Below are 27,586 nucleotides of genomic sequence, written 5' to 3'. Positions count from 1 at the left end.
GGTGGCTGGGCCGCGGGCGGGGCGGGCGGGGCAGGCGGGGTGGCCGGCCCCTCCCCTCCCCTCCCGCCCGCGCCGCCCTTTGTGTTGGGGTCTCCCCGGGTCCCCACCCCGGCCGCCCCTGTCCGCGCCGCCCTCTCCCCGCACCCGGCCCGGGCCTCCTCCGCCTCTCGCCCCGCGGCTGCCACAGGTCTCTGTCCGCCCGCCCGGCCCCCGCTCCCCGGCTGCGCGGCCGCCCGCTCCCTTTCTCTCCACGTCGGTCCCTCTTTGTCTCTCTGTCTCTTTGTCTCTCTCTCTCTCTTTGTCTCTGTCTGTCTGTCTCTAGGAGACGAGCAGACAGAGAGAACTGGAGGCTGGAAGTAACCAAACCCCAGATTTTAGTTTCTGTTCTTGCTCTGGGCCCCCTAACTTCCCTCCCGTGGGAGCCAAGGATGCTAGTGTGCCTATGTCCGAAGCCATCTGTGTGTGTGTGTGTGTGTGTGTGTGTCTCTGGTTGTGGGGCGATGCCTGGGGATGTGCGTGTGTTTGCAGGGTTGTTGCCGTCTCTGAATATGGTGAGTATTGGGGGGGTATATCCGCCTGAGTTTGTACCCACAGAATCCGGGCCTCAGGGGTCAGAGTGTCAGCCCACGAGTCGTGTGTGTGTGGGGGGGGTGTGCATGCACGGGGGGGTAGTTCCACAGGTGTGCAGGCCTGGAGGTGTCCCTCTGTCCCTCTGCCCAGTGCTGACCCTGGCCTTTCCCAAGGGTCTCCCCACCCTCAGTTCGGGCAGTGTGTGGACTCTGCAAAGTTGAGGATAAATCATGCGCCCGCTCTCCTGTCTGGCCGAGAGCAGGTCCACAGTTTTTATCTGGTTCCTGGAGGATCTGGGACCCAGACAGCCTTTGCAACTAGTGTTCTAATGACACGCAGGAAGTTTCTGCAACAAAAATTAATGTCAAGGGGCGCCTGGGTGGCACAGTGGTTAAGCGTCTGCCTTCGGCTCAGGGCGTGATCCCGGTGTTATGGGATCGAGCCCCACATCAGGCTCCTCCGCTTTGAGCCTGCTTCTTCCTCTCCCACTCCCCCTGCTTGTGTTCCCTCTCTCGCTGGCTGTCTCTATCTGTTGAATAAACAAANCAAATAAAAAATCTTTAAAAAAATTAATGTTGAGCTCTGACTGTGTGTGGGGCAGTGTCCTGGAAGCAAAGCAGGGAGAAAAGAGTAACTTCCTGGCTTCCTGGCACTCATGCTCTCCTGGGGAGGGTTGGGGAGAGAGCAGACCAGTAAGTAAACGTGTAAGTGTATAATAAGGCCTGGAGGTGACAAGTGTTCTGAAGCGAAGCAGAACAAGGTTAGAGGAGATGATAGAAGCTGGACTGGGAAGGCCCTCATCGGAGGGGACATCTGAGCAAAGACCTGAAGAAGGTGAGGGAGGGAGCCAAGATCACGGGGAGCAGAGGAACAGCAGGTGCAAAGGCCCTGGGGCAGGAATGTGCCTGGTGTATTGGAGGAACAGCGACAGGAGAGGGCAGGTAGGAGAAGAGAGACAGACAGCTGGGATTCATCCTCTCACTGGCTTTTTCTACATTAGGGGTCTTTATCCTCTGGTGTCCTCACATTCCTGAGGGGATGTGCAAATGCGTGTCAGGAGGCCCGTGAACTCTCTGGAATTGCAAATGGTGGGCTTGGTGCCTGTGTGCTCCTTTCCCAGGGAAATGGCCCCTTGTTTTCATTCTGTTGTCATAAAGGGATACTGGACCCCCAAAAGTTACCCAACCATCACTCCTGAGAGACTGCGCCAAAGAGAAATGAGACAGAGATCCAGACGGAAGGGGGCAGGGGCAGAGATCCAGAAAGAGGGGGACAGAGATGTGGGGCAGAGATCGGGTGGCTGGGACAGAGACCCAGAAAGAAAGGGACAGAGACCCAGAGAGACGGGGCCACTGAGAGAGGGGCGGAGGCAGTGCGCCCACCCCTGCTGGGCTTGCTAAGGATATTTTTATGACCCTCGTAAACAGCTCCGCTCTGCGGCAGTCTGCTTCTCCGACCTCCCATCCTGTGGAAGCTGAACAAAACCACCCAGGGCAGGGCGGAGCCGGCTGGGGCTAAAGCAGCCCAGACTGGGGCTAGGACAGCAGCAGCACTTCCCCGTGGGAGAGGCCTAGTGAGCCAGCAGAGGGCTGTGAGGAGGGCAAGGACAGAGACGATGGCCCTGGTCCCTCTCCCTCCTGGGAAGGTCCCCTCCACTCCCGCCAGGGCTCAGCTTCATCCCAGAACCCTCCCACCTCTGTCTCTCTGGCTCTGTCACTCTCTCCCACGCCCTCACTCTCTCTGTTTCACTCGGGACTTCTGACCCTGTCTCTCTCTCTCTGTCCCTGACTTGTCCTCAGAACCCCCAAGGCACACCAACCACCAGCCCTCCAGCCTGGCCACCTCTGGGTGTCTTCCAGGACCCTGGGGTCCAGACCCACCTTGGCCCCTCCTCTCTCTCAGCCTGTCTCCCCATGGGCTGGATGGGCGATGGGCTTGGAGGGCAGGAGAAGGGGAAATGGTTAAAGCGGAGAGTGCCAGGACCGTGGGGGCCTTGGCTGACTCTGGGGGCCCCTGTGCCCGAGGACACTGCCCCTGAGACTCTCGAAGCAGCTGTCCCTCGGGTGACGCTGGCCCTTTAAGGAAGGCGGAAGGGAAGGGGGCCCGGAGAGCGCTTAATCACTGCCATACACCCCGCCCCCCAGATAGGGGTTTTGGAGCAGAAAATTAATTTAAATCACTTTTTAATTAAAGATGCAAAGCTCTTCTGTCTGCCCCCCCCAAAGGCCTTCAGCTGAGGCTTAGGGTGGGAGGGCCAGGGGTGTGGGTGCCCAGGCTCGCCTTACATCTTGGGGGGTATGCTGAGGTCCCCGTCCCAAGCTGACTCTGAAAACCAGAAGTGTGGCCTGATGTGACAGTCCCAGCAGGGAGTGTGTGGACAGATGGAGAGAGGGGACCATGTGTTCACTGGGGTGGGGCGTCCCAGGGAGGCCAGTGAGGGGCTGTGACTGGGAGCCAGGCAAAAACAGCTGGAAAGAGACGGGAAGGGGAGGTGCAGACTGAGTTACAGATGGGGGGGGGGCGGAAGGAGAGCGAGGGAGACAGAGACAGAGACAAGAATCGTCTTTGCCATTGCTCTGAGCTCAGACGACGCTCCAGCCCCCCCAAACAAGGAGGAGGGCCTCTGACTCTTGGGCATAAATCTTTTTAATTAAAGAGAGGAGCGAGATGTGGGCAAGGGGAAAATAGGAGTGTCTGGAAAACTGATGGAGGGAGGGGAAGGGAGGAGGTCTGCAATTTGCTCACTGCCCCCGCCCCCAGCCCCCCCCCCCCCCCAGCCTGTCTGTCTGTATCACACACGTGTGCACCCCAGTCTCCCATCTCTCNGGGGGGGGACACGCTTGCTGACCCTGGTGTGCCTGGTGTGGCCGCGTCTCTGAGGCTGGTGTTTGAACCAGGTCCCCTCAACACAGGTTCCCCCCACTTGACCGCCAACCTCTCGGTGGCCTGGGAGGACCCTCTCCCTCAGCTCAGTCCTCTCTGGGGCTTTGCCCACCAGTTGCCTGTGATCCCCAGGGACCCCAGCCATCCCCACGATCAGCTCTCAATGGATGGAGTGAGCAAGGAGCTGCTCAGGGACCCCCTGTCTTCTGTCATGGTCCTACATGCTCTCTGCCTCAGTTTCCCCTCTGTCAACAGCTCGGCGTTTGTCTCTCCATCGCTTTCCCTCCTTCCTCATCCTAGACTCTCTGCAAGGATCTGTACCTTCGCTCAGGGGTGGGGAGGAAGGGGTCCTAAAAGAGGGTTCTCCGTGTCTCTGTTTCCGTCTTGGGTGTGTGTCCCTCGGTCTCAGCTGTCTCTCCCTCCATCTTTTTATCTGTCTCTGTATCTCCTCTCCTCTGGATGGGCTGTCTCCCCCTCCCCCTAGCTCATCTCTGTCTCTGGGGACTGCTGTCTGTTGGTCTTTGTGTCTCCCTCCTTTTCCTCTCCTTCTGCGCCCCCGCCCCATGGCCCGGGTTTCTGTCTTCCTGTGTCTCCCCCTCACCCCCCACCCCCTGCCCAGGCCCTACACAGATGCATGGCCCGAATCCCCAGTGCCTCCCCTGCCTGGCTCCAGGAGAGGAAAACATTTATCTTGGCGGGGGTAGCCCCCCCTCCCCGCGCCCACCCCTCCGCCTGCTTCCCGAGCCCATCCATCACCCGAGCTGGCGACTTGGGCGGCTCATTTGTCACTGCCGCCTGCCGCCCCACCAAGCAATCATACCATCAGCCATGGCTCGGCAGAGGCCAGAGGACTGGCCTGACCCGGGCGGGGGAGGGGCACTGGCCACAACTCCCACCCCCGACCCCACTCCTCCTGTCTTCCTGTCCCTTCCCTCCTTTTTCTTCCAATCGGCTTTCCTCTGCTAGCCTCGCTCTGTGCCTTAGTGTCTGGTCTCTGGGACTCATCTCTGCTCTTCTCTTCCCCCCCTTCCTCCCTCCCCTCCTTCTCTCCCCCTGCTCTTCCCCTCCCCCTCCCTCCTCACCTCCTCCCCCCTCCTCCTCTCCCTCTCTCCCTCTGTACCACATGCCTCCCTATCTTGAGTGGGTCTGTCTGTCCATTTGTCTGTCTCTTGTGTCTATTTTCCTTTCTATCTCTGGCTTCCTTTGGATGATCTCTCATCCTCACTCTCCCCGTCTCTGTCTCTGCATCTCCCCGCGTCTCCCTCGCGCCCACCTGGCCCTGCTCCGTCCCCCTCTGTCTGCCCTCTGGTCCTTGGCTCTCTGGCACCCCACGCCCTTAAGCGGCTGGAGGATGGCTTTGACCCCTGGCACATCTCGCCCATCTCTCCCTCTCTCTCCCATCGGCCTTAGCGCCGCATTTTAAAGTCTCCAGGTCCTCCCCTCCCCGTCTAATTTTCTGTCTCCTTCGGTCTTTGTGCCTGCTTTGTTCAGTGCCCCCTCCTCTCTTCTGTTCCTCTTTCCCTCCAGCCCTGTGTTCCCTCCTCTCCTGACCCCAACTGCCCCTTTCAATCCATCATCCTTGACATTTCCTTCTCTCCACCTCCGGGGGAGAAAATTGCAGGCAGAGGGCAGGGGAGCAGGGAGGCCAATTATTGGCGGGGGGGTGGGGGCAGGAGAGCCAGGGCCTGGGGCGACACTGAGACCTGGGAAGCCCACCCCTTCTCTCCCCCAGCCTTGAGAGCTGGGAAGGTCTCCCTGGCTTCCATCCTCAGGGGGACAGCAGGACACCCAGAAGCCAGTCCTTCCTTGTCCCCTGGAGGGACAGCTGGGCCTCCCTTCTTGATGCTCATGCATTTTCCCAATGGACGAGGGGAGGGTAGGGCCATGTGGGCTGTGGGTGCCCCACTCATGCCCCTGTACCCAACAGCAGCTCCCACATTGACACCAGCACCCCCTAATGGATGCACTTTCTGGCCAAGGCAGGGAGTTAGCAGCCTGGAGTTAGTGTATAAACGCCCCAATTTCCTTGCCCTGAGGCTGGGCACCCCAAAGAGGATTCTGCACCATCCCTGAGAGGTCCCAGCAGGGCTGAGACCCTGTTGCCCGCAGGGGGTGACCTGCCGATCAACACATCCTCAATGCTTTTCTTCCCTCCAGGGTCTCCTGGAATCACCTCGCAAGTAAGCCACTTGCCTCCCATCCTTGCCTTGGCCCGGCTTCCGTGGAGCCCAGCCTCAGACGGTGGCCAGGCAGGGATGTGGCGGATAGGCACAAAGAGTGGGCAAGGGGAGGAGAGACCCCCGTGAATCCTATCTGTCCACGTGGCTAGGCTATGGTGCTGCCCAGCTGAGATGTTGCTCGTGAAGGTGTTTTTCAGATGAGATTAATATTTAAATCAGCTGACTCTAAGAAAAGCCAATAATCCTCCATAATGTGGGTGGGCCTCGTCCAATCAGTTGAAGGCCTTTAGCGGAAAAGACTGAAGTACCCTGACAAAGAGGGAAATCAACTTCCAGACTGCCTTCCAGCTTGAGCTGCAATGTCACCACTTCCCTGGGTCTCCAGCTTGCTGGGCTGCCCTGCAACTTTGAACTCGCCAGCCTTCACAATCGCATGAGCCAATTCTTTAAAATAAATCTGTCTATCGATCCATCTATCCGTCCTATTGGTTCCATTTCTCTGGAGAAGCCTCGCTAATATACCTCCGAAGCCTACGATGCTGTGAGCACGTGAGACACGGCAAAGAGAAACGGAAAAGAACGTGAGAGTTCAAGGCGTGGCACCCAGTGGTTAACGAATGGGTAAACATGGGGTATATTCGTGCAATGGAATATTATTTATCCATAAAAAGGACTGAAGTATGGACCCGCTACTACCACGTGGATGGATGTTGAAAACATTGTGCTAAATGGAAGTAACTGGACACAACAGGCCACGTACTGTGGGATTCCGTGCCTACGAAATGTCCAGAATAGACAAATCCATAGACACGGGACATTGATTAGTTGTTGCCAGGGCTGGGGGAGGGGAAGTGGGGAGTGACTGCTAATGGGTATGGGGTCTCCTTCTGGGGCGACAGAAAAGTTCTGGAACCAGATAGTGCTGATGGCTAGACAGCATCGTGGATGCCACTGAATCGTGCACTTGAAAATGGTTAAAATGGTACATGTCATGCTATGTGTATTTTATCACAATTTAAAAGAAAGGCGTTCAAGGGCGGCCTGGGCGGCTCGGTCAGTTGGGCGTCTGATTCTTGATTTCGGCTCAGGTCCTGATCTCGGGGTCGTGGGGTCGAGCACAGAGTAGAGCTCTGCACTGGGCTTGGAGCCTGCTTGGGATTACCCCCCCTCCCTCTGCCCCTCCCCCCTCTCTAATTAAAAGAAAGGAAGGGGTTCAAGATACCCAGAAACTAAGAGGCGAGAGGCGGTGAAGAGTTGGCTCTAAAGGCAGCGTGTTCATCACCTTTAACTTCCCGCAGTTGCTGTTACAAATTAGCACCAGCCCAGGGGCTGCAAACAACACAGATGGATCTTCTCACCATTCTGGAAGCCAGCGTTCCAAAATCAGTGTCTGAGCCAAAGTCAAGGTGCCGGCAGGGCTGCGTTCCCCCTGGGGGCTCGAGGGGAGAATTCTTTCTGCTCCCTGGGGGCGCGGCTGGCGTTTTTTCTTGGCGTGTGGCCACGTGACTCGGGTCTTGAAGGGCCAGCGTCCTCGGATGTCTCTGCCCTGTGCTCACTAGCGCCCCCTCCTGGGCGTGTAGTATCTTCTCCCTCTGCCTCCCTCTTTAAGGATGCGTTGACTGCATTTAGGGCTGACCCGGGTCATCCAGGGTGATCGGCCCATCTCAAGACCCTTCGTTTAATTCCACCTGCAAAATCCTTCCCTGTCCTATAAGGTAACATTCAACAGGTCCTGGGATTAGAACACGGATCACCTTTTTGGGGGGGGGGCTAGTATTCGGCCTAACACCACCGGCTGCCAACAATTCCTCCCTTCCTCCATGCACGCGCTCCACCCATCAAGAGGTGGCGTCTGAGGGCGTCTGCCTTCAGCTCAGGTAGTGATCCTAGGGTCCTGGGATCAAGTCCCTCATCAGGCTCCTTACCAGTAGGGAGCCTGCTTCTCCCTCTTCCTCTGCCTGTCGCTCCCCCGCTTGTGCTCTCTTTCTCTGTCAAATAAATGAATAAAATCTTAAAAAAAAAAAAAAAGAGGGGGGGTCTACTTCCCTGCCCCTCAAAATCCTGTGAACTGCTTGTAGTGGACATGACCCAAGGTGCCGAAACTTCTACAGCGGCTCTCCTGCAACCTGGTAGAGAAGCCGGTCTAGCCAACTAGGGGAGGAGGGGGGCCCCGTGGAGAAGTAAAGCGGCCCAGGCCACAGGCAGCGCCCCCTGCCGGCCACGAGGGAGGGCATCTTGCACATTCCTGCGCCCGCCGAGCTCCACAACCAATGCAGCCCCACGATGACCTCAGCCAACACACCGCGGACCAGAACAGCCAATGTCAACACAGAAATGTGAGAAATAATACAGCGTTGTTTCAAGCCACCAACTTTCAGGTGGCTTGTTGCTCAGCAAGAGGTAACTGATGAAGACACACGCACACGCACGCACACACACGTGCACGCACACACACGTGCACACACACACACACAGGGGTGGGGGGCTGACATTTGGAAACAGATAAACAGAGAGGGAATGAAATTACATCAAGACAGCAAATCAGAGAGACAGAGACGAGAGAGAGGTGGAGAAAACAAGGCTTGAAAGAGAACTTTGGAAACAAATATATATATATATATGAAATATATATGAAATATATATATGAAATATATATGAAATATATATATGAAATATATATATGAAATATATATATATGAAATATATATATATTTCAGCTCCTCTCACAGCGAAACATGGCCACGTGAGTCAGGTCTGGCCACCGAGATGTGGAAGGAAGTGGTGATATGTGGCATTCTTGGGTCCCAGCCTTATAGGGAATGGTGGATCCCAGACCTCTCCCTGCCCCATCCTTCTGGTTGCTGTGATGCCAAGGTGAGCCATCCTGAGCAAAACAGATGAGGTCTATACTCTGGCTATGAGTATAACAGATAGAAGGAACCTGAGTTTTTATTGCTCTAATGAAGTGGATTTGCCATACCAGATATGGACTGTCACACGACAGAGAAATAAACTCTTACCTTATTTAAGCCACTATTATTTTGGATTCCCGTTATTCACATCTAAGCCCACATCTAGGGGCGCCTGGGTGGCTCAGTCATTAAGCGTCTGCCTTCGGTTCAGGGCGTGATCCTGGTGTTCTGGGATCAAGCCCCACATCGGGCTCGTCCACCGGGAGCCTGCTTCTTCCTCTCCCACTCCCCCTGCTTGTGTTCCCTCTCTCACTGGCTGTCTCTCTCTCTGTCAAATAAATAAATGAAATCTTTAAAGAATAATAAAAAATAAAAAATTAACCCACATCTAAAGACTATTGGTAAAAATATTACTGGTTGGCTCTTACAAGGGCTTAAGGCATGTCAGGCACTATTCAAATCACTTTACACGTACTTCCTTCTTTGACCAGTTATCATCTCTATTTTACAGATGAAAAAACAAGCCCAGAGAGGTGAAGTAACTTACTCAAGGTGGCACGGCCAATGAATGATAGAGCTGGGATTGGAACCCAAGTCGTCTTACTCAAGGACCAACATGTTCAAGTCTTTCAGGTCTTTAACCGGTCTGAAAGTCCAGTGAATGTTACAGGCCCTCTCCCGGGAAAATGGTCCTGCACGTGCGATTTGCACACCTGCTCAGAAAGTTCCCGAAACCTGTCCACTGATGTTCTCAGCACATGTAGACCCCAGCTTGGGAATCCTCATGCAGTCTATCCCCTTGGAACCTGTCTGTGGTCTTGGGTGCGCATAGCAGAAGGTGATAGACTGATTCCACAGAAGCAGAGTGTATGCGTCAGCTTCAGCTAGGTGATGCTGTGGTAACAAACATCCCCCAAATCTCAGTTGAACTAAATAAAGAATTTTTCCTCCTTTCTCCCTTCCTCCCTCCCTCCCTTCCTTCCTCCCTCCCTCCCTTCTTTCCTTCCTCCCATCCTTCCTTCCTTTCTTTTTTAAGTAATCTCTATGTCCAATGTGGGGCTCGAATCATGACCCCAAGATCAAGGTTGGCATGCTCTACTGATTGAGCCAGCCAGGCACCCCAGATTTATTTCTTGATCAAGCTACAAGCCCACTGCAAGCTGGCTGCATAACACCTTCACGCTAGGACCCCAGGCTGTTAGAGCAGTCACTGTGCACATTATAGCTCACCATGGCCCAAGAAAAAGAGACACAGTAAAGCATGTACTGGCGTTGGAAGCTTCTACCCAGAAGGGCCACACACCACTTCTGCCCTCTTTCTTTAGCCGAGGCAAGTCACTTGGTCACCACTGAATTCGAAGGGCTGGGAATGGACACTCTTCCCACAGGGAAGGCAAATAGAATTTGGCAAATGCTAATATGATTTACTATATGGAACTTAAGAAAAAAGGTATGAGGTGCTCACAGAAGCATTGAGTGGCCTGGAGAACCAGGCATGAGGCTCAGGTTCCAGAAAGAGAGCCCCAAACCACGCCCAGAATGGACCCATCAAGGAAACTGGCTCCCTCAGCCACTGGCGGATCTGAGCCTTGGACGTCCCAGTTTGCACTGCTGCTGGGACCGGGACAGAACCTCGCCTGCCCCCCAGCCCTGATGTCGCCTCTGTGTCTGTGCCCCTTCTTGCAACCAGCAAGCCCTCCTGAAGTCAGAGGGTGCCCGTGTCACATCACCCTCACTGGCTCAGAGGATCCCCCACGGAGCCTCCTGTTGCAAACTGCTCCTTTGGAATTCAGGACTCCTCTGGCGAGTCTGTCCGGTGGGATCTAAGGCACACGTCCGGGTCCCAACTGTAAAGGAGGCTGGGAAGCCGAGCTCCATGGCTCCTTTCTGGAGGATACGAACTTTCAAGGCTAGAAACGTCCCCACACATAGTGAGTGAATTTAGCAGCCAGAAATATGAGAAGTTTCCACTCCCCTCTCACTGAGGTCCAGAGAGATGGGAGCTGGCACGAGGGGGCTTCGGCAAGCCTCTGCATTCCTCTCCTGGTGCTGTTGTAACACGTGACCACAAGCTTAGGGGCTTCAAACAACACACGCTCCTGCTACTGTTCCAGACGCCAGAAGTCCAACATCAAGGTGACGGCCGCTCATTCCAGAGGCTCTAGGGGAGAAGCTGGTCCCTTGCCTTCTTCTGTTCTCAGAAGTGCTTGTGCTCCTCGGCTCCTGGCCCTTCCCGTGACTCCAACCTCTGCTTCCCCTGTCGCATGTCCTGCTGCAGTCGCCCCCTCCCCCTTTCTGAAGACCCTTGTGGCTGCACTTAGGGCCCACGCACATAATCCAGTGTACTGCCCGCCTCATAAAATGCTGAGGTTAATCACATTGGTGACGTCCGTCCCTCTGGCCGCGGAAAGGAACATACCCACAGGTTCTGAGGATTAACAAGCAGACCCGTTGGGGGGCCATTACTCAGCCTACCACAGCGAGGCCTAATGGAATGCACCCAAGGGTTCTCTGTCCTAGGGACTCCTGCAGAGCTCTAGAGTGAGGTCAGGGCATTCACCTCTGCACCTCCCACTGGCCCGCCCCTCCATGGGTTGGGTCGGTTTGCATCCTAAACCAGAGCCACGGCTCTTTTGGGGTGGCCCTTTCCATGCGGCCATCCTTTCCAGCTTCTGGAAGTCACTACCCACCCACCCCCACCTTGTCCCTCAGGCTCAGGGCAATACTAGCTGTCAGCTCTGCTAGCCCCAGAGTCCTGCGCTGTCCCTTGTCCATCTCCCTACACCCTGCTTGCTTAGGCCAGCCCCAGTCCCCCAGTTCTCTGCCACCTGTGTCCTGCTTTAGAGTCCTTCCGCTCACAGGTTCCAACCTGACCGCCACCTCTTGCACCTTGTTTGGCATGTGTCCCCCACTGCCCAGCAAGTTGGGCGAGAGCAGGGCCCAGGGACATTTGGGTCACTGCAGTGGCCCCAGCATAGTGCCAGGCACACACCAGATAAAGTGAATTAAAGAATCTGGAGGCTAGAAGGAGAGGAAGGGATATTCCCCATTTCGTCTCCTCTGGGTTTGGGTTTTAGGAACCGAGACTCAGGTGGCAAAGTGGTGTACAGGGAGTCTGCATTTCTCTGTCCTCCTAGGGCTGTTCTAGGATGGCCATTGTGGTGCGTGAGAGCGTGTGCATGCACGTACATGTGAGTGGGGAGGGGAGGAAGGAAGGAGGGAGAGACAGAGAGAATATGAACTATAAAAGTGAGCAAGCTGGAAATATCTAGAAAATATAGCTCTTCCATCTATTGAGTTCTTACTATGCACTGGGTATTATTCTAAAAAAATATATAATCCAATATAACCCCGCACCATTAGTCCTCATTATTATTATTCTTGTCCCCATTTTCCAGATGAGGAAACTGAGGCTCGAAGAAAGTTAATCATTGTGCTACTGCTTCCTGCCATGACAAGTAATTGAAATCACTCCCAAGCTGACTCCTTTGGAACTCCTAGCATCCAGGGAAGAATCGTGACTTTGAGGGGGGATGGTCCTCATCTCACGCACGTCCCAAGCTCTGGATACGCTCTCTCTTTGACGCGGAGAGCTTACTCATAGTCCTGAGGCCAGGATCGCCCATTTTCTTGCCTCTAGACCACTGTCCTCGTTCAGCCTGGTGAGACAGAGGTGTCCTGGCCCCATTCGGTGCTCTGGACCTCATCCTCTCCCATCCTCGCCCTTCCTAGCCATGAGACTTTGGGCGAGTTGCTTCCCTGCTCTGAGCCTGTTTCCACAACTGGAGAAGGGGGGCGATCCCTAGGAGAGACTACATGCTCTGCCTCAGTTTCCCCGACTTCCACTCCCTCCTCCCTCTAGATTAACCTGACCCCTCCCCCACACCCTCCACCAAACTGTTCTTGTCAAGTCCTAAATCCCAAGGTCGCTTCCCGCTGTTCATCTTCCTCCACTTTTCAACCCTGCCAACCTTACCCTCATTCTGGAAACTCTCTTCTCTGGGCTTCGGGTGTCCCAGTCTCCTGGTTTCCCACCTACCTTTCTGGTGTGTCCTTCTCCATTGGCAGGTCTTCCACGTTCCTTGTGCCCCACTCCCTCCGCGGATGGGTGACACCACATTGCCAACGGATCCCAAACCTCGGTCAAACACATCCCCCTCTCCTGAGGTCCAGGTGTCCCCTGGATGTCTCCCCTCCCTGACAGCTCCTCTGGATGTCCCATAGGCTTCACCCTCAGCATGTACTCACCTGAATCCAGCATGTTCTCCAAATCCGTTCCCCCTACTTAGCCCCACCTTCATTCCCCAAACCTAGGAAAGACCTCACTGCTTCTGCAAAACACTCCCCACACTGACTCGCTCTCCCTCCCCCGCCCCCCAATTCCCGGATCTGCTCTGCTCTCCACCTCCTGCTCTGTGTCCCAAGGGGCTGACTTATATGCACCAACTATTAACCTCTGGGTTCCGGTAGAGTTCAGCCAATGGGAGGCGCCAGCAGGAACCTGGTGGGTGGGAGGAGAGTCAGGTTGGGGTGTTCACTCTCCAGCCCCCTTCTCTCTTCAGTGTCGGTCGTGGGTGCCCATACTCCTGGCCTTCACTATACCCAGAGCTTCGAGTAACTGTCTGCTCACCTTCAAGCCGGGGGTGGTAACTGCTCCCTCTACTGCTGACCCCGGGGTACTGCGCCTTCCCCAGGCTTGATTTCCTTGCCCTTGCCCACCCTTAATCCCTAATAACCCTTTCGTTAAACTTTTCCTGGCTTCTCCATTTGAGTGCACCACTCTTGCTAGGGCCTTGCCTGCACGCTCTCCCTGAACCCCCTCATCCAGCCTGATCCATTATCTTCTAAACCGTCCCTCCCCCTTCTACCTCCATCTCCCTACTCCAGGACCTCTCCTCTGCTGCCCCAGCCTCCTCCCTGATCTCGCAGCCTCCAGTCTCACAGGCAGCCAGAAAGAAAGTCTGAAAATGTAAATCAGGCATTAACTGCCTGGCCCCTCTTTAAAACCCTTCCAAAGCTCCCCTTCGCTTTTGGGATAAATCCTAAGCTCCCTAGAGGGCTGATAAGGTCTCTTGAGCTCTCTCAACCCCCCCCCCATGCACCCCATACCCCATTCATGCTAACCACTGGCAGGAGTATAAAAAAAGCCAGTAACTCCCAAGTCTGCACACCTTTACACAGGCTGTGCCCTTTTCCTGGAGAAGCAAGCGCGCGCGCGCACATACACACACACACTACACACACACACCCCTCCTCCTATTTCAGGATTCTGAGAAAATCACTTGCTTTATTCAGGAAACTCCCATCAACCCCAGCTCCTCTGATCAGGCAAATCTGGGTCCTCCTCTTTTGTGTTCCCAGGATGCCCAGTGAAAAGGAATAGTTTGCGGCTGGGGGAATAGGGGCGTGGCTAAGAAAGCTCCCGGGTGAGGCGTGGGGGCATGGCTAGGAAAAACTGGGTGGTCGTTGGAGGCGTGGCTAGGGAAAACTGGGTGGTGAGCGGGGGAGTGGCTACGGGAAGCAAAGGTGAACTTTCAGGGTGGCTGGTGCATGTGGGTGTCCTGCGGAGGACCGGGGGCGTGGAAAAACCCAGAGTACCTGGTCTGTTCCACAGTTGCCCAAGTCTCAGTCAGAGACCTCATTAGCTCCCTCCTCTAGAATCCCAACTTCTCACGGGAAGGCTGTTTTTCAGGCAGAATTTCAAATTTTTATGGCAACTTTTACAGAAATCACAGAGAAGAGACAGCGACTGGTGCTGATGAGCTAGGAGTAGAGAAAGGGGAGTGGGAAACAGGGCTGGGATGTTGGGGTGATGCACAACAGGACGATAGAACGCTAAAAACCTGTGGGAAGCAGGGTGTTATGGGGGTTGCAGGGTGATCCTCAGGGTCCCAAGCAGTGGGCAGCACTCTGCACACCCCAAGTGTGTCCTTCGGGCAGGAAACAACAGTAAGAAAATGCAGATGGACTACCAACAGATGGGTGGCCTCCAAAGTTAAAAATGCCCACCCAGACCCCCTGGCCCCAGTCCCACCCTCCCATCCACCCCTGCTCCCCATCAGGCAGAGATGTGGCAGCATTTGCTGGCTTGTAGCATTGGTCCTCTGGGACCCTCGGTCTCCTCTTCGAGGGTCCTGCCCGGATTGGCTGGCACTGAGGGCAAAATGAGCCTTCTAGATTGTCAGGGGAGATGGCTGGACTCCCTTTGATGCCTGGCCACCTTCCCAAAGCCAATTCTCATGGCTGGGGGAGTCTGCTGCCCTCACAAAAGGAAAGTCTGTCACCCCCTTTCCCCAAGACATGCACCCTCCCGCGTCCTCCCTCCCCCAAACACACTGTATATACACACAGCCCCCCCCCTTCCAAGGCATGGCTGGGCTCTCAGAGGTAGTGGAGGCGAGTGGGGGCGCTGGAATGTGAGAAGTTGTAGGTTCAAATGTGCCTCCTCCAGCTCTGAAACCCCAAACTTCTCCCCTCCCTTCTCCAAGCCTCGAGAATTAGTGTCCTCCCAAGGGCCTGAGTGGAGAAATCAGGGAAGGTGTGGCCCCCTTCTGCACGCACCTACCTGTTCCTCCGCCCCGCCCCCGGGGGCTGAACAGAGCTCCCTGAGGGCTGGGGAGAAGGGCTGAGATTGGGGACATTCTGGAACGGATCAGCCTCCTTCAAAGGTCCCCCAGGGAGGGCTAGGTTCTGAGACCCTGGGGTACAGGTCCCTGGTGGTGGTGATGGTGGGGGGATCCACTAGAGGAAGGGGGTCGGGGTGGTAAGGGATAGGGCAAGCCTGGATGTCTAGGGAGACAGATGGTAGATTCTCTAGAAGGTCACTGGGTTGGGGACGGTCCTCTGGGGAGGGGTCTCGAGGTGGAAAGGTCCCCGGGGATGTGGACAGTGACTAACAGGGACGGGCTGCAGTTGCGGGTACCTCGGGGAGACTCCCGAGGGGGAGGGAGGAGGATGTCAGTGGGGACAGACGACGGGGCTATCAGTTCCCAGGAGGAAGGGAGGCTGAGTCCCAGGAGAGGAGGCTGAATCTCTGGAGGACAGAGGAGACGCGGGTCCGGAGCAGGGGCGGCCGAGTCTCTGGGGCGGAGGGGGGCCCTAGAAGCCCCGGATGTGGCAGTAAGCCTCGAGGCTGGCGAAGAGGATGTAGAGGAACCAGAGGCCCAGGAAGAGCGCGGTGGTGGCGAGCTTGGGGCCGCGCGGGCCGCCCAGCTCGCCCCCGATGTGCGGCCGGCGCCGGTACAGCAGCACGGCGATGCCCACGAAGGCGAAGACGGTGAAGAGCGTGACGGAGAAGGCCAGCGTGCCGGTGCGCACCTCGAACGGGCGGCCTTGCACCGCCCAGTACACGGCAGCCACCGACCAGGCCACGCCCAGGCCCAGGAACACGTTCACGGCGTTGGAGCCCGTCACGTTGCCGATGGACGCGTCCGCGCACTGGTCCTGCAGCGCCGCTACCTTGCTGGCGAACGTGTCTGCGTGGGCAGAGACGCGGCGGTCAGAGGGGCTCCGTCGGTCCCCGCCGCCTGCTTTCCATAGGACCCGACAGCATCCCCACGCACCCGGGCGCCGTCCCCGCCCCCCGCCGCTGCAGCTCGGCACCCGCGGCCCTTCGCCCCCCCCAAGAGGTCAGGTGGGTCACCATCCCTGCGCCTGCTGTCTGCGGAGCCAGCTGCCTGCTTTCTATGGAACTCGCTGCCCGCTTTCTCTGGGTCTTGTCTGCTTTCTGTGGTCTCCACTACCTACTTTCTATGGCATCTACTAACCGCTTCCTGTGGACTCAGTGTCTGATTTGGGGGGCGGGGGGCCCAGTCTCTGCACGCTATGGGGCCTGCTGCCTACTTTCTGTGGGACTCAACTGCTCTCCATAGGAATCACTCTCCGCCTCGCATGAACCCACCGCCCATTTTTCGATTGGCCCAATCATCCCATTAGCCATTTGGCTGCACAAAATACGGTTAGGTTCCATCCGCACGCGATCCGGTTCCTGTCAATGCTCCACGGGGTTTCTGTCAAGCATACAGCCTGGTTTCTATGACCTCTGCCCACTTTCGAACATCTTGCTAATAACTCAGATCTCTGATACGTACGGAGCGCCGGCATCAGGGAACCATTCACAGCAGGCTACGGGACCCGCCGCCTGCTTTCTGGGCCTACAGCGCCACCACCCGACGGGTGAACATATCCATGTGGGAAAAAAAGGTGTCAGGCTTCCCACATCTGGTCTTCCCACTCCTTTAAGAATTTGTCTAAGGGACCTTCCCTCGGGTTTTATTTGGGAACAGGGAATCAGGCCACTGTATTTCCATGGGACATACACTAGGGCTTTGAGGCTCCGTTATCTCATTTGTATGGCACCCCGCCTCCAACATCTGGTTTCGACTCTGCCCTCTCACCTTAGTTAAAGCTTTGAGACTCACAGGCCTTGTTCCTCTCATGCCCACCAACATAGTTCGATGGACTCTCCCACGTGGTTTCTCGAGGGGAAGGTAATTAACATCTTGTTTCTATGGGCACCAACTGGATGGTACCTATGAAGTCTCCACCTTATTTCTATGGGACCCCTCTCTTACCTTTCTCTTAATGCCCCACCTCCTTCTTTCTATGGAGTCCATCGTCTGCTTTCTACATTTCCCACCCCCTAAGTTCTATGGGACATTCCACCTGGTTGCTTTTGGGGAGGATTCAGTCTGTATATTGAATCTACAGGACCCCCGCCGCCTAGTTTCTATTATGTTCCTTCCTCATATCTCTATGGGACCCACCATATCGGTTCTGTATGACTCCACCACCTGATATCTGCAGAACCTTTCTTTTAGGCTCTACTGTCTGACGTCTCTGAGACTCTACCCGGACAAGCAGTTTCCCAGGGGGTTACCGGGGATGGAGGTGCCCAGGGCCACGAAGACTACAGCGTTGACAGAGTCCTTGAGGCCAACGGTGCAGCCAAAGTGGGAGGCCAGGTCCCCGATGAGCGCGGTGAGCAGGCCGATGACCAGGATGCAGACGCCGAAGCAGGCCCAGCCGTGGCAATACTCGGTGGGGGGCACACAGGCGAATAGCACCTTCCAGAACACCGTCAGGAAGTGCATGACGTAGTCAAAGCAGGAAGGCAGCCGTTCCTCCCGGGACCCGTCCTCCTCCTCCTCCTCGTCCCCTGTGGGCACATGACCCAGCTGGGGCACACACCCATGCTCCCTCCTTCCTTGCCTCCAGACCCCTCCCATTTTGTGCAATTTTCCCTCAGTAAGTTCCATAAAACTAACTGCTTTCCCAGAATCCCTTGCTGCTAGGAGAATGTACGAGCCCAGATAAAAATTCTCGCTTTTCCAGGATCCCTTGAAGATAGAGGCTGCGTACCCAGCTAAAAATATCTGGTTTGCTAGGATCCCTTGCTCCCAGGGGTGGCCACATCCATAGCTAAAAAAAGTCTTTTTCTCAGAAGACTTTACAACTACCATCTACAGACAGCCATTTCTGTAGCTAGAAATATTGACTTCCTCTGATTCACTGCAGCTAACCGTAGCCACATACTCGGCTAACGGTGCTTGCTATCCCAGAATCCTTTGCAGCTAGAGCGCCAGCCAGATACCCAGCTAACATTATTAACATTCCCAGAATCCCTTTGGGCTAACAACAACCGTGTCCTCAGATAAAATATTCACTTTCCTGGAATTCCTTGCAGCTAGTGGCAGTCCTGTCCTCAACTAAATACTTGCTTTCTCAGAATCCCTTGCAGCAGTGGCCATGGGACCCGGTCTGGCAATGAGACCTAAACAGAGGGTTTCTGGAAGGCTCCGGCTTTCCTGACACGGGCACGGTGTTATGGGTCTGTTTTTCTGAACCTCGTCAGGGATGCCTCACTCACCGTTAGAGTGGTTTGTGCCAGGTACTGTGGAGGAATTTGACCTGCTTTTGACTTAGAACAGGAAAGCACAAAAGAAATGTTTTGTCTACCTTGCCCTAAACTGAGAAGCATAAAGCAATGAATGAGAACTAGTGAACAACTCGAGTGGCCAAGCACGACATCCAGAAGGATGCTGATAAGGAACAGTGTAACCCTCCTTGCTTCCTCTTTCTGCCTGCCTGGAATGTGAACTTGACACCTGGTGGTGCAGCAGCCATCTTGCAACCATGAGGGCAAACCGCTGAGTGTGGGAAAAAAGAAATAAAGAAGGAGCCTGGGCATTTAAGGATGTTACTGAAATGCCGACTCTTTCAATAAAGAGATTTCTTTGTTCTGTGAGAGAAAGAAACTAGCATGCTTAAGCTGCTGTGGTTGAGTTTTTCTGGTGTTTGCCACGGAACGCATTCTTAATCGGCCACACAGACGTGGCCAAGGTCAGAGGGGGGAGAACACACTCTTAGGAGGGAAGGGGCTGCTATCACTGCATCTCTTGGGGGCTTTCCCTGTCTGGCTTCAAATCCTGCCTTGGTTTCCTACTGCCCTGAGACCCAGGCCCACACTCCTGCGCTTGGCATTTGAGAACCGGCAGGCTCTGGCCTCTGCTTACTTTGGCCTTTCCCATCCGGGGAGGCTCTTCTTCAGCCTTTCCCACGGAGGGAGGCTCACGGTTATGTCTGTGGCTCCAGAGCTACCTTTCTGGTGTCAAACCTTGGATCTGCTGTGTGATCTTGAATCAGTGTCCTAACCTCTCTGAGCCTCCAGATGCCTATCTGAGAAATGGGAGGAGGAGCTAGACCAGCCTCAAGAGAAGGCCGTTATGACTACATGAGTCAGGCCACGGGAAGGACTCTCCGTGCCCCCTGGCCCGCCTCCAGCCTGATGGTTACTCTTTGAAGGCCCCTTCATGTGCCTGGGGAGATTCACAGACGCTCCAAACCAAGGCCACCCCGCAAAGAGCTTACGGTTGAGGCCAGGAGGTAAAGGATTTAATACAAAAGCACCTCTACGTGCCAGACGGGCCATGAGTCATCCTCCAAGGGGGTGAGAACTGACCTTCTCCGACCAGTGCCTCGAGCAGCTCTGTGCTCACATCAAGGACAGAAAGGCATTTGTTGAACAAAGTGAGAAATGATCAAGCATCGAGCCAGATACTTGGGAAACATCGGTTAAATGAGGTCATACAGGAAATGGACTTCCGAGCGGCCTGGTACTCCACAGTCCCTGTCATCACTGTCACCATCGGGATGATTACTTGTCACTGATATGGTTTCCCCCCCTCCATCCACTCCTTCCTCCTACCGAATCCGTTGCTTTCTACAGACCCACCGGCTGATTCACGTTGGCCCTCCGTGACCAGCGTCTCACACCGTCTCCTCTTCACTAAGCCCAGGGGGAGGGCCGTGGCTCCCCAGCATTCTTGCACTGAAGCTCCAATTCCTCTTCACATCGTCACGCCCCACCCCAGCCTCTCATTCTTCCTTCCACGGGCTCCCTCCAGTGCCCGGAGCTTCCCCCATTCAGAATGCTCCACGGGCCCCCATGCACCGAAATGACACCCAAGCTCCCTGCTGTGGCCTATGAGGACCCACACGGTCTGGACTCTGCCCACCTCCAGCCTGGTTCTGTGCTGTTTCTTCACGCCTAAAACTACTCACCCTCCCCAAATGTGCCATGACCCAGCAGACTTCTAGACTCTGGACTTGGTTTTCCCTCTGCCTGGAACACCTCCCTGTCTTCTTCCTCCTCCTGGCTAACTTGTATTCCAATTTGAAGACTCAGCTCAGAAGCCTCCTCCTCCAGGGAGCCCTCCCTGACCTTCAGGCTGGGTCAACACCCTAACTGGGCTCCCGCAGCAAGCTTGGGTCCCCTGTCCCAGCCCTACCTGCTCTGGGTTGTCACTCTCTTGTGACAGGTCTGTCTCCCCCCTGGACTGTGAGCTCTGTGAGAGCAAGGCCCAACTGTCATGGTTATCTCTTTGTCCCCAGCACTGTCCTAAGAGGGCTGAATTCAGAGGATCCCTCAGAAATAGATACTGAAAGAATGTGGCTTCGTTTCTATTAGACCTCCGAGCTGCTCTCTGCAGCTCCGCTCCCTGGGATTTTTCCATCTCTGAAGCCTGGCTTCTTTTGATCCCACTGAGCAACCACAATTCCTGGTGTGTTTTCAGTTCCTACCAGTTAGGCCTCCCTGAAGGAAACCTGATGTGTAAGGGACAGAAGCCTTGAGCTCCACCTCAGCTCTTTCCGAATTCCCTGTGGGACTTCAGGCCAGTCCCTCCTCAGACTCTGGGCCTCAGTTTCCCCAATCTGTATCACAAAGGGCCAATGTTGGTCTCCAGGATTGAGCCTGCGAAGCCAAGTGTCATGGTGTCTCTGGCCACAGGGGGGCAGTGTGGGCCTGCCTGAGACCTAAGGAGGGAGAACGGCACAGGTGGGAGAGAGCTGGGTGCCCTGGTGACTGTCTCCATGGCAACAGAGGAGCCCAGGCTGTCTGGGGAGGCCAAGACTTTTAACCTGGTCCCGCCCTGCGGCTGCCTGATGAGAAAACTCCACCGGACGAGACCGCTCCACCTGCAGCTCTCCACCTCCCCCCCCACCCAGCTGTCTCTCTCTGTGTCTCCTGGTCTCTCTCTCTGGCCTTCTGCACTTTAGGGTCTTCACTCTTTACCTCTCTTGTCCTCTCTCCGTGTCTCTGCCTTTCTCCATGGTTCTCTGAGCATCTCTCTTTGTGTGTCTGTCTCTCCTGTTTGTATCTGTTCCTTATCTTTTTTTCTGTCCTTCCCTGTTTCTTTGTCTTTCTTGTTCTCTTTCTCTTCTCTATTGTGCTCTGTCCTTCTCTCCTAGTCCTTCTTTCTCTCTTTTTAGTCATTTCTCTCTCTTCCTCCCCAACCCCCTCTCTCCATCCCCCCCTCTCTTCTTTCTCCTCCCTCCCCACTTACCTGCGCTCACCGTAACAGCCTCTAAAAACTGTTCCCTCCAGGAATGGGTCCCAATCACCAAAGCCAAGTTGGTTTTCTTGATGAGTTTATCCACCGTGTTCTGAGGATGAAAGGGTGGGGAAAAGATCATTGCCCATGACCTCAGGGCACCCCTGAGGCTCCCTGAAGAACACTGAGGTTGGGGCTCAAGCCCATGTTCAGGGGTCCCCAACACCCCACAGCCCTGTTCACAGCAAGAAGGGAACCGGGAGTGCTGCTGTCCATGGTGCTAGCAGAGGGATGGGACCCTTGGCCACCCCTCCCTTGTGACCCTCATAGTTGATTCCTCCTGGACCCTCCCCCAAGGAAATGACTTAGACAAGACTCCAGGAAGCTGGGGCCCCAGAAAGTCACCTTAAAATCATATGACTCCTCGATGATGACTTCCAGCCGGCAGTTTTCCCCAAGAACTGGCTTGCCCATCTCTGCTATCCTCCGGGCCTCCTCCTCCTCGGCTGTCAGCTTCCTGTCCCCATCGCCTACAGCATGAAGGATGGGCGTTAGACTCCAGGGAGGCACATCTCACTGGGCCCATGATGCCCTCGCTACCTGTTCCCACTGAGGAAGAAAACTCTGTCTGCTGTCCTCTGGAAAGCCTCCTTGGTGGCATGCCCCTAGCCTGCCCCTGTGTCCCATCTGACCACCATCTTCCCCAACCTAAGACCCAGCTGGTCCATGAGGTTCAGGTGGTGGGCTCTGCTGTGTGACCCTGGGTAATGCCTTGGACTCTCTGTGCCTCGTGCTCGTATCTATAAAACAGGCACAATGACGGTAGCTACCTCATGGGTGGCTGTGAGGGCTAAAGAAGTTAGTTCATATGTGGTGTCTAGCACAGTGCCCGCACACAACGAATAATCCAAAATGGCATTTCCTTTGTTCAAATCACCACCATCATCATTATCTTCACCAACCTTGTGGAAGGAGGCCTTGTCTCTACATCTAAGCTCTGAAAAACATCCTTGAGTGTGTCTGAGGTGGTGAGGAAAGAGGGGATTCCCAATTTCAGTACAGATCTTGGACCCAGACCCACCCATTAGCTGGCCCTGAGCTCATTTATCTCCCCAAAACATGTTAGACCTTTGTCCAAGCCCAGCACCAACCTATCCCCAACTCTCAGTGGAAAGCCACCTCCACCATGAATGCTCTCAGAAAACTCTGCCAGCAATGACTTTTATTGTGTTAAGCTGCTGGGATTTGGGGGCCTATTTGTTACGGCAGCTCCCTGACTAATACAATCTTTAGTCTGACCCTAATCCTAACCCCAAACCCCAATTCTGATCTCAGCTCCAAAACTACTTTGTCCCTTATCTTCAAGCCACTTCCCCCACCCCCACCCCAATCTCTGACCCTGGCCCTAATTTGAACCATAACTCCCCCAAACTCACCTTCAACCCCCACCTAAGCTTTGATCTAAATTTGACCCCAATTCTAATATGACCCCACCATAAACCCAGATGGGATCCTGACTTACCATTCCCCAACTTTAACTACAAACAACACATGATCTTGGGGGCACCTGAGTGGCTCAGTCAGTTGAGTGTCCGACTCTTGATTTCAGCACAAGTCATGATTTCACGGTCATGAGATCAAGCCCCACATTGAGCTCTGCAATGGGCGTGGAGCCTGCCTAAGATTCTCTCTCACCCTCTCCCTCTGCCCCTCCCCACCAGTCACATGCTCTCTCTCTCTCTCTCTCTAGCTCAAAAACAAAACAAAAACATGATGTTGGCCTCCAACTCTAACTCCAAACTCAACAGGCCCTACCACTCTGAGGTCAGTTCCAACCCTCACCCGGCCCCAAATATGCCTTTATCTCACTTCTAACTTGCCTCAAACGTGACGTGGAAAGGTAGCTTGAGCCTCCCCTGAGACCCCCCTCCCATGTCCCCCCTTCAAAGCCCAGAGGTAACTCCACTCACCTTGATTGAGCAGCAGAGCTGGGGAAAGAGAGAACAGAGGGAAAGTGAGATTGCTTCCCTGGGAAGCTCAGATCCATGAGCCTGAAGGAGCACCCACTAATGGAGCCTCTAAGGGTCCTCCCACCCTGGACCCCTTACCTCTCCCACAGCCCACCCATCACCCCTCACCTGAAATCCCTCGCTTAAGCCACTGCGGCTGGCCCAGCTCGATGAAGAAATTATCCTTTTTCTCATATTCCTCGTCATCAACTATCTTTACCTGAAGAGTTTTCCTGAGGGGGGGAGGAAGAGCACCCAGCATAAGCCCCCTCCCCAAACTGCCAGATAACTCACCCACTAGCCCGCTTTTTTGAGCACCCCTCCATCCTCGGCTCCCTAATCTCAGTTAGTCCTCACAACCCCCCCCCCACAGGAAGGCTCTCTATTATCCCTGCTTGACAGAAACAAGCCCAGAAACAACTAAGGAAGCTGAGGTTTATCAAATAGCAACCTGAAGGATCCTGATAAAATCAAAGTTAGAGTAGATCCTTCCTCTGCTCAAAATGTTCACATGGCTCCTGTCTCAGCCAAAATAAAAACCAAAGTCCTTACAATGACCAACAAGGCCCTATGTAGTGTGGTCCTTTTCCCTTTTCTGGCCCCCTGCCCCATGCCCCCTTGCTCACCCACTCCAGCTACGCTGGCCTCCTCACTATTCCTTGAACATGTCAGGCCTGCTTGTGCCTCAGGGCCTTTGCACTGGCTGTTTTGTCCACCTACAACACTCTTCCCCAGGCTCATTACCTCAGTTTCTCTGGATCTCTGTTCAAATTAATTTCTCATTGAAGCTCACTCCCACCACCTTCTTTAATTTTGAAATCCACCCCTGACCAGACCCCAGCATACCCGGCCCTCTTACTCAGCTCTATTTCTTCTTTGTTCCATATCACCTTCTAACATACCACCTAATGTTTATTTTTTTGTTTATGGTTTGCCATTTGCCTCTTCACATTAAAATGCAAGTTCCACCAGGGCAGTGACCTTTGTTCATTTACATTCTTTGCTGTATCCCCAAGGCCTAGAACAGGGCCTGGCTCGTAGTATGCCTCCCAGAAACATTTGTTAATGCTAATCCTTCCGCTCAGGAGACACTCTGCTTCCTCTGTCCTGACCACTGTTCTGAGGGTTAACTGAGTGCTAATTGATCTTCTCAGCATCCCTGCTGCTATGGTAACCAGGGGGTGACTAGGGAGGAACAGCCAGAAATTATTTGTGCCCTCCAGGCACACAACCCACCCTCCACACTCACAAAGACCCACAACCCCAGAAAGCCTACAGCCCTGCCACTAGCAGCTCTTTCAGCTGTAGGAACCTCAAGGCCCGGCCCCAGAACCCTGAAACACAAACACCCAGCCCACACAATCACCCAGCAGAGGAAGCTCAGCCAATCACACCGCCCACACCCACACACCATCGCACCCCGCAGCCATTCCCTATGCAGTGGCAAAATCACACAGACCAGATGCCTGTTAGCACAACACCCCCACCACAGCCTCGCGACTTCGCCAACCTGCAGAGCCCCACTGTGGTACCATGTAGACTTTTCTTCCTTCTATCTCCCTCATTATGCCTCTTGGTGTCTGTTTATTTTTATTCCCTTCAGTCTCTCTCCCTCTCTCCATCTCTGATCCTCTCTGTCTCAGGTTCTTCCCCAGCTCTCTACCTTTCTTCATCTGTGTCCTTCTCTCCCCATTTCTGTCTGTTGGTGTCCACAGGATAGAATAGCCCAAGTCAACACGACTCAAGCAAGAGGTTCTCAATCATACAGTCTCTCAAAGGACCCATCTCCATACACACACAGGACACAGCAACACCCATGCAAAGACAGATGCACACAAGATAATCATGTGGGGACATATGCCCACCTCCATCCTCACCCCCTCCTGGTCTCAGGATATTTTAAATTTTCCGTGGGTGAAAAGAAATGGCCGCCCCCAACCTCAGGAGGGGGCTGGGAGCTGTCCAAGGTGCTGGAACACTGTGGTAAGAAGCAGGGTCTCCGGAGACATTCTCCTCACACAACCTGACACGCAGACAGCGGCCGACCTGGTGACACGCTGACAGGGTGATACACACACACCTCCGACGCTCAGTCTCTCGCAGACACGCCGTGATCCGCTGACATGCAGTGACTGACACGCAGTGACATGCGCGCCAACGGGTGCCATGACAGGCGCGCCCTCAGGGAACCCAGTGAGGGGAAAACCAACTGGCAGGGGACAGCAAGAGGGACTGGAGGTAGACAAAGGCAGGACTTCCTGAGATCAAAGGAAGCAGCCTTTCTCCCCAGTCTGACACTCTGTCGCCCTCATGCCTGCCATCCCTGTTTCCTGGAAACCCCACTCTCCCGCCCTCCGCAGCCTCTGATCATGAACCAGTCTCCTTCGCATCCTGTCTCTTGTGCTTCTCTCTGACCCAAACTCTTTTCTCTCTGTCGCATCAAGAAGATCTCTCCTTCCGAGTCCCACCGAGTTTCTCTCAGTAAGAAGGTCTCTCTCTTTCTTTCCTGCATCTCACTTCCCTGTAGGCTTCCTGCATCTCAGCCTCTCAACCTTTCTGGCTCCTTCTCTCCACATATTTGTTTCCTTCTCCCTTTGTATCAAAGTTTCTGTCTTTCTCCCTCTAACTCTGTGACTCTGTCTCTATCTCTCCATCTCTGTCTTTAGGTCTTCTCTGTCTCTCTCTCTCTCTCACATTCTCTCCCCGCCACTCCACCTCTGGGTGTCTCTCCTCCACCTCGATGTTGATCCTGCCTGGGGCCGCCCCTCCAGCCGGGCTGCTTCCAAGCACCTCTAATTAGCGCCTGCCCGTGAGAGGAAGGATGTGTTTCCCTAAACGCTAATTAGCCTCCTGTTCTCTGTCATCTGAAGCCACAGCTGGAAGCCTGGGCGGGGGCGAGGGTGGGGGCGGAGGCAGAGGGCGTCCCAGCCTGGGGAAGCCGTGTGGGGGAGGAGAGGGCCTATGGGGTCGCAGCAGCAGGAGGGAAGTGTGTTAGACTACAGGAAGGACTAGAATGAGCAGAAACACAACTCTCCCCATTCCCCCTGCCTCTTGAATGTGATAGATGGGGTCTGGTGGTGCCCTCAGACCTCAACCCAAGTTCTCAGCTCAAGCCAGACAGAGAGATGAAAAGGCACGGAGAGTCCGTAACTGAAATATAACCCGAGTCAGAAAGCTAGACACTGGGGACCGAGATCTAGAGATTAACAGACACCCAGAGAGAGACTGCCAGGAGCGAGAGACGCGGAGACGCGAAGGGAGGGGTGGAGAGGCGGGGAGAGCAGTGAGAAGCTGAGCGGAGGCCAAGGCCAGAAGCAGGGAGGAGGGGGAAGGGAGCGCGGTGGGGGCTCTGCTCGGTGGGAGGAGCGTGGGCGGCAGGAGGAGGGAGACAGACGGGCGTGCGGGGGCGGATGGGCGCAGGCAAAAGGGGGAGGCGCCGTCTGCATCCCAGGCAGGCGGCGGGGGAAGTGAGGCTGCAGGCACACAGTGGGGAGACTCGGGCATCTGTGTAAGGTGGTGGCCGGGTGTCTGGGCGTGAGACCAGCCCTGACGCCGTGTTTTAGCGAGCGTGTCTGTGGCTTGGTGATTCTGTATGTGCCAAGGTGTGTGTTGGCTGTGTCTGTGAATTCAGCCCACTTCACAAGACCCCACGCCACCTTCCGCAAATCCAGTGTCTTCCAGTTTCTTCAGTGTCTCTGCAGGCCCTAACTCTACCTTCTCAGGCCCCCATATTCCTACTCGGCCTTTCCCAAAGCCCCGCCCACATTCCCCTTAAGCGTCCTGCCATTTCCCCAGGTTCTTCCCCTACCCACAAGCTCCACCCTTCCCTAGTCCTGCCGCAAGCTCCACCCTATCCCCTTAGGCCCCGCCTTCTCACGCCTTCTGCGTCCAATTCCTTGGGTCCCTACCCAGACCCCATTCACCGCCTTAGACCTTGTTTGTTCTCCATTTCCACAGGCACCGTCCCACCTCGATCGGACGCTCCCCTCTTGTCCACGAGCCCCCTCTCCTCAGGCCACATTTCATCTCCTACCAGCTACCAATTAAATCCTCTACACGCCTCTCCCCAGGTCTCTATCCTACCTCCTTTCCTCTCTCCTCACCTGTCCCTTCCTCCTCGGGTCCACCCTCCTCTCTCCTCAAACCACCCTCTTTCTCCCACCCCCTTCTCACGTCCTGTCCCTTCCTCTTGGCCCCGC

General features: G+C 55.0%; 2 protein-coding genes across 3 annotated transcripts in view; both read right to left on the bottom strand.

The window, feature by feature from the left end:
- Nucleotides 1–11,320, bottom strand: part of MEIS3 (Meis homeobox 3) — a 22,546-nt gene extending 11,226 nt beyond the window's left edge. The window contains exon 1 of the mRNA XM_034638989.1: nt 11,246–11,320. Coding sequence (XP_034494880.1) covers nt 11,246–11,320 — 75 coding nt within the window. The remainder of the gene's footprint in view (nt 1–11,245) is intronic.
- A 2,486-nt stretch (nt 11,321–13,806) lies between these two features.
- Nucleotides 13,807–27,586, bottom strand: part of SLC8A2 (solute carrier family 8 member A2) — a 30,466-nt gene continuing 16,686 nt past the window's right edge. Inside the window, exons 5-10 of one of the 2 annotated variants that reach the window (XM_034638603.1) lie at nt 23,517–23,620; nt 23,349–23,366; nt 21,784–21,908; nt 21,391–21,490; nt 17,424–17,702; nt 13,807–16,020 (exon numbers count right to left, since the gene is read on the bottom strand). In XM_034638603.1, coding sequence (XP_034494494.1) covers nt 15,644–16,020; nt 17,424–17,702; nt 21,391–21,490; nt 21,784–21,908; nt 23,349–23,366; nt 23,517–23,620 — 1,003 coding nt within the window. In that variant the 3' untranslated portion in view covers nt 13,807–15,643. The remainder of the gene's footprint in view (nt 16,021–17,423; nt 17,703–21,390; nt 21,491–21,783; nt 21,909–23,348; nt 23,367–23,516; nt 23,621–27,586) is intronic. The other variant, XM_034638602.1, reaches the window with a different exon arrangement.

Source organism: Ailuropoda melanoleuca, chromosome 12, assembly GCF_002007445.2.
Source record: "Ailuropoda melanoleuca isolate Jingjing chromosome 12, ASM200744v2, whole genome shotgun sequence".
NCBI classification, from domain to species: domain Eukaryota; kingdom Metazoa; phylum Chordata; class Mammalia; order Carnivora; family Ursidae; genus Ailuropoda; species Ailuropoda melanoleuca.
Note: the sequence above shows the minus strand (reverse complement) of the source record. Positions and strands in the feature narration are given on the sequence as shown.